Raw genomic sequence first — 6,025 nt, forward strand, 5'->3', positions numbered from 1 at the left:
GTCTGCCTCACAGGGCCGTTTGCCGCGCTACCACTCCTCTTTTCGATCAAGAAACTGGTAACGCAACATCAGTAGCATGAGGAGATGAACTGGGTTTTCCGACTGAAAAAGTAGTCACCGATACATATTTTTTAAAAAATGACATGAAACCGATTGAGTGACTATCGATTCTTCACGCTCTGCAACCGAGCTTTCAGTCACCACTCTGTTCCTTCAACAATAATGATTGTTCAAGGTTCGCACCAGCAGCATTAAACACAGTGGTTTAACACGCAGCTATAAATTTAAGTCGCAAACACAAACCGAATATCTGCAGGATAATTAAAGACATTATCACCCCTTCATGCGTCGGTAAACAAGAAAACAAAGTATTTCACCCTCGTTGATCACCTTTTTACCCCAAGAAAGAAATCCGAAAAGGTTGAACTCTCCCCGCCCCCGCCCCTCCAGCGATGTATGCTAGTCAGCTACTATTAACTGTGGCTCCCTTTATTGAATTCCCTTACACGACACGGTGTTTAGGGCAGGTCGCTTCCCCACCCCCACGCCTCTCAAAAAAAAAAAAGGCACTTCGGCCGGTCAGAAAGCTGTTAAGATAAAGACCGCTTACTAAAGCATCGCCGAAGCTCCACATTCTTTGTAGTAGCTGAACAACGTAAACTTTGCATTTCCTCCACCACTGGGCCCATTGCAGTTCATGCTGGATTTCATGAGGAACAATACACAATTGTGCTGCGGAGCTGTCCCACAAAACTGTAAATGCCAAACGGCAGAGTTATAACGGCTGCAAGCGGCAACGGTGTGGAAGATGCGGTTGTACCGATGTTGCTCATGATTTTTGTAATTGCTCTTTACAAATTACAATGCTGCGTCAAATATACAAAGTTAGACCCAGTAAATAATTGAACCACACTCAAGCAAACACACCAATGTGCCCGATTGTTCACCAACCAATACATGCATCAAATGTAACCCCCACTACACAATAAACCAGCGCTCCGGCCTCTTTGACCCTTTTGAAAGCTGATCAAGGGACTTACGGTATTCGCCAAACTAACCAATATAAATGGTTGTGAACACAAAGGAAGTCCCCCGGTGTTTACGAAAAAAAAAGATGAAGCATTAAGAGAGAGCGGCTGACTGTAGAGATGTGGTTCTACTTAGCTGCCATCGTCACAACAACGACAAAGGTATGCGAACTTCAATACTTCCGAACGAGCAAACACACTGCTATTAATGAATGACGGGGACTACAAAACCGCTAGAACGTCGGAAACCCATGCGGTGAATAAATGCAACCAGAAAACATACGCTGCACCACAGAGTAGGCCAAATAAAATGGGGACGTGCTGCATCTACCCCTTCACCTCCACCACTGACTTTCTTGCCGCCTACCACACTGTAAAGCACGATTCGTCTCAATGGGTAGTGTAGCCTGTGACACCAATGAACCCACTGTCGTAACATCAAAACAAGTACGCGCTTAGTTCCAGTCAATCTCTTCGAAGTTAACCACAGATAGTACCCAGTGGGTAAAAAGGAGATATCTTTCACACTAACCGACAAAAAGGCACCTTCCACACACACACATCACAACACCACCAGACAGTTACTTGGTACTGTCGTCACCGGGAAAATCCCTGCACACCTTCACATTACACGAGGAAACTACATCCATTTACTGGGGAGACTGTAACGACAGGAGTTCCGAGTGAATACCCTCAACACGTCAAATCTTCAGTATCTGTGCTCATGGTAAAGTCTGTACCCTCGGTCAAGCCACAGCAATCGGAAGCCCTACCTCACACGGCGGCAAAAGACTTCTCTCTCTACCCTGTGCCTCTGCTACAATAGTACCTGTCGCTCCAATGTGTCCCCCCGGGGGATAGCTACCACAATAGATAGGTTACTGCCATCTGACAGCGTCGCATCCAACGTGGTGTGCAGTCTCTTGCGTGTTCGTATGAGAAGGGTCTATGGCCGCGCCCGCAGAGTCTGCTACACACTCCAACAGGGCTCAACTGACCGATTGAGCGATGCTCCTTCGGACCACGATTTTCAAAATAGGAAACTAAGTCCCAGAAAGCAACAGCTCACCTACGGCTTTCCCGCTACACGTCAGAGTCCTTCCGATAACTACCTATAATTCCAGACGCATATGCTTGCAGTTTCGTCACCACCCCTGCAAGAATCAATGTGAAAAAATAGAAGAGAACAGGTATGGTGACAACAGGAAGTTTAAAATTAAACATAACCTGCAACCACATACACCAGTGATACGAAACAACATCCTTTTGTAAGGGTGTCACCTCTGCCGCACACCCATCTAACAAACGACCAGTTTCCTTGGTTCATTATGGTTCAGCGCGGCCGCAGAGTAACGTTGCAGCGAACTCGCCTTCAGCCTATACCAGAATGAGTTGGAACAACACCTGAGTATAAAAGCTCATACAATCCAGCCAACAAAAAAAGTAATGGCACCTCCATCCAACACAGGTATACAACCCAGTTATTCCGTCGCCACCAGTGCTTTACTCACATCAAAATTTTTTTAAACGTCAACTCCTACAGTGGTACTCAAACTTCTAAACCGCTTCGTTTAAACTACAACGTGCGCTAATGGAACGGGCTCAAATGATTTTATATACAATAGAAACGAACTCTCCTTCCATATATTCTAAGTATTACCACTACTGCATCTTGATTAGAAGTACCCACATATGGAACGAGACCGCCATCCCCTGTGCCGTATGCCGTGCAACAACCTGTAGACATTCTGCGTCTACATCCAAGCGGTGACGCGTTATCCTCCACCGAAATCCCCCAACTTCCAAAACAGAAGGATATCTGAATAAGAAAGCTCAGCACCGGAATTTATTCAGGTGGTATTATTTTCTCCGTCAAACCGATATCGATAATACCAAAAGACAATAGAAAGGGACGAGCAACAAAGACCGCTTATAGAATAAAGTATGTTCTACAAGCTTTTCCGTCGGTGCCCTCTGCGAGAGTTTGATTCAAACAAATGACTGCCATCCTCCAAAGAAAAGTCAGAGTCTGACGCAGAGTAGAAAATAATCCTGTCTCTCTACTGCCAACAGCCGTGCTACTACTGGCAACACTAGCTGAAACAGCAGACGAGGCAAACTAAATGGTCGTGAAAACTATATAGATAGACGAGCCACACAAGATCTCCCTCCACGCACGATATCCTTCATCCTTTATCGATTCCTCAACATTAGGGGGAAGCAGGGAGTACAAAATCGATAACTGACACCTAAAATGGTGAAAAAATGGGGAGAAATAAAAATCAAGGTTTGCTGCGCGCAAAACAAAAAAGGGAGTAATGCATATTTTTTCAGTATGATGACAGGATGTGCCGCTACACTTTGCCCCCTGTGCGAGTCAATCATCTGCTCTCTCATTTATTTAAGTCAATGGTGGTTATTATATCTTGGTGCCCTCCTTTTTTACTTTCCCTCTTCTTCTTAATATCGTACTATGTCGGAAGCACATTTAACTACGCTAATCATCCGAAGCTACTCCAACTTGAGAAGCACGCAGAACGCGGTCTTGAATCTTGTAACCTGTTTTTAGAACTGTTGATATGTGACCAGGGGGTGCCTCTGCAGTGGGTGGCACTTTAAGAAGTGCGTCATGAAAGTTCGGATCAAATTTAGCGCCCACGGCAACATCCAATTTCTCAATCCCGTGTTTTGCTAAGTTATTAAGCAAAAGCTTCAATGACAACTTTATTCCTGTGTGAATAGAAGAAAGGGTTTTGTGACCTTCCACTTCTGCTTGAGGCAGCTTCGTGATTGCCTCCAAACCTCTCTCAAGCGTATCCACAACATCCAACATATCCTTTCCAAACGAAGTGATCCCGTACGCCTTCGCTTTTGTAACATCCTCGCTTCCGATACGTCGAGCATTTTCAGCGTCAGCAGCACGATAGAGCACTTCCTTTTTTAATTCGGCGATACGCTCTTTGGCATCAGACAGCTCCTTCTCGAGCTTCGCATATGCCTCAGGGGAGACTGGAGCAACAGAGACTGTCTCGGAATCTTCTGTCACGTTCTGTTTCTCGCTGCCTTCGGTGGGTGAAGTACTTGAAGCCCAAAGTCGACCGAAACACATGGCACCAACAGCCGTCCTTCCGGCGCACAAAGAGCTTCGAAACGTAAGCGCACGCATCGCTTGTTCGCTTCCTAAATGGAACAATCAAAATGAATAGTAGAAAAAAAATAGAAAAAAAAGAATGATGAGTGGGGGAAATCAATAATCATAAACTACCTCCACTTGATAGCAATGAGCAACAAACATGTGGTAAGAACAATATATAACGGCGCGGAAAAAGCTTTGGCTGCGAGTCACGGTGGCAACAGGGTATCTAACTCCCCTATTTCAACAGGTGTCATCATCGACTCCCTCCGTAAAAAGCACCACGCGAAACGAAAGTGCCGCATTTGTTCCTTTGAAACAAGGTCAGTGTTCCTCACCCCAACGTCCGCTTGCCTTAGAAACAAAGGAATGGACACCAAGAACGCATAATTCAGCGCCTGCATAGAGATGTCACTGATAATAGGGCGCAGGACATCCGTCTTCATATCTTTAAGAACTAAATCAACCAATGTTCCACGGCAGTCGTACTGTGCAAGTGTGGGGAGAATGGGCTTTTCGTCCTCGAACCCCTCACCTAAGGCGGGAGAAAGATGCCGCTTCGCCCTAATTTCAAGTGATTGTTCCAGTCCATTTGGGTCACAAAACATTATACATCTTTTTTCCGAGGTGCCCTGTACGAAAGCGCCCAAACATTCGAAAAACTGAGCGAACGGTGCCGACCCGCACGAGGTCCTGAGATCGCACAGCACATTTTCGTCGCCACAGTTACGCTCAACAATGTTGAGAACAGTGACGCCACCGACGCATGGCAAAAGCCTCCACCGAAATTCAAATCGAGCCAATTCTTGCAAAAAATCAGACCAAGATGCCATCGTTAACGGCTTGTGAACAAATCCATACTTCTCAAAGCAAAGTAGTCTCGCTTCCTCTTCACGCACGCACGAACCACTCAGCGACTCGGTAGAAGCCACCCAATCACCCGTCAAGCTGCCACCCAACCTTAGCCTCTTTCGGCGTCTTGTTTCAAAGGTGGGTACACACCCGGCCTCCGGTACGCTTCCGTTCGGGCCAACAACAACTCGCCGCATCCCCCCTAACGGCCGAGTTAATGCACCTCCGAAGCGTCTCATGGTCATGTTGCCATTTAAAAAAAACTAAATATTGAACAAGTTGAGTATACAAATCAGAAACTCATCGCCGGCAAACAAAATAAGTCCACAAACAATCAGCATACGAAGAAAGAAATAGAAGGTGGTTACACCCAAAACACATAATATTGGCGCCCGAGCAGCTTTATACGACCTGCACGCAACGCTACGCTAAGGACAGTCATTTTAAAACGAACAACATAAAACGACGCTAAGGAGAACGGCTTTGGGCAGCAACAGGTAGAGAAAACGCTAGCACCACGCCTGCACTACGGTCACATCCGTTTCGACTGGAGAAGACGACCGCAGCCGATAGCCATCACCACGTAGCAAAACGCTAGGAAGACCACCGCTGACACCTCTTCTGGAAGTGGAAGTAGCACTAACGGCGCACTGTTTGAAGTCAGGTGGAGGGTGGGAAACATTGCTAGACTCCAGGAGCACGCAAAGTACTCCAACTGCACCGAAACTCGGGTTCCCGTACCGCAAGGAAAAGCATCCACCCTCCCACACCATTACTCAGCGCGGATGCCGGAAGGAGATCCAAAGAAAACAAACTACTGGCAGACCCCAGAAGGTTATAGGCTTCCTGAACCACCCCCACCAGGGACAGTGCCTCTCGGGTGGAGGCACCACAGGAAGCCAGGGCGTCCACACACACAAACACACAAACCACCACCTTTGGGACGCATACCTCACAAGCCGAGGCGGAAGCTACACTAACATCTCTAGCCTTTGACGCGCCAAACTTCTCC

The 6,025-nt window shown here is 46.8% G+C and overlaps 2 protein-coding genes across 2 annotated transcripts; both read right to left on the reverse strand.

Moving 5' to 3' along the window:
- Nucleotides 1–3,525: 3,525 nt before the first annotated feature.
- TEOVI_000635400 (co-chaperone GrpE, putative) lies at nt 3,526–4,194 on the reverse strand (the record flags this gene model as incomplete). Its single annotated transcript, XM_067221979.1, has 1 exon — nt 3,526–4,194. One exon carries the CDS (start codon nt 4,192–4,194, stop codon nt 3,526–3,528), a length of 669 nt encoding a protein of 222 aa, XP_067078080.1.
- A 176-nt stretch (nt 4,195–4,370) lies between these two features.
- TEOVI_000635500 (uncharacterized protein) lies at nt 4,371–5,258 on the reverse strand (the record flags this gene model as incomplete). Its single annotated transcript, XM_067221980.1, has 1 exon — nt 4,371–5,258. One exon carries the CDS (start codon nt 5,256–5,258, stop codon nt 4,371–4,373), a length of 888 nt encoding a protein of 295 aa, XP_067078081.1.
- Between the last annotated feature and the right edge of the window lie 767 nt (nt 5,259–6,025).

Source organism: Trypanosoma equiperdum (genome assembly GCF_001457755.1).
Source record: "Trypanosoma equiperdum strain OVI genome assembly, contig: ctg_1535, whole genome shotgun sequence".
NCBI lineage: Eukaryota > Euglenozoa > Kinetoplastea > Trypanosomatida > Trypanosomatidae > Trypanosoma > Trypanosoma equiperdum.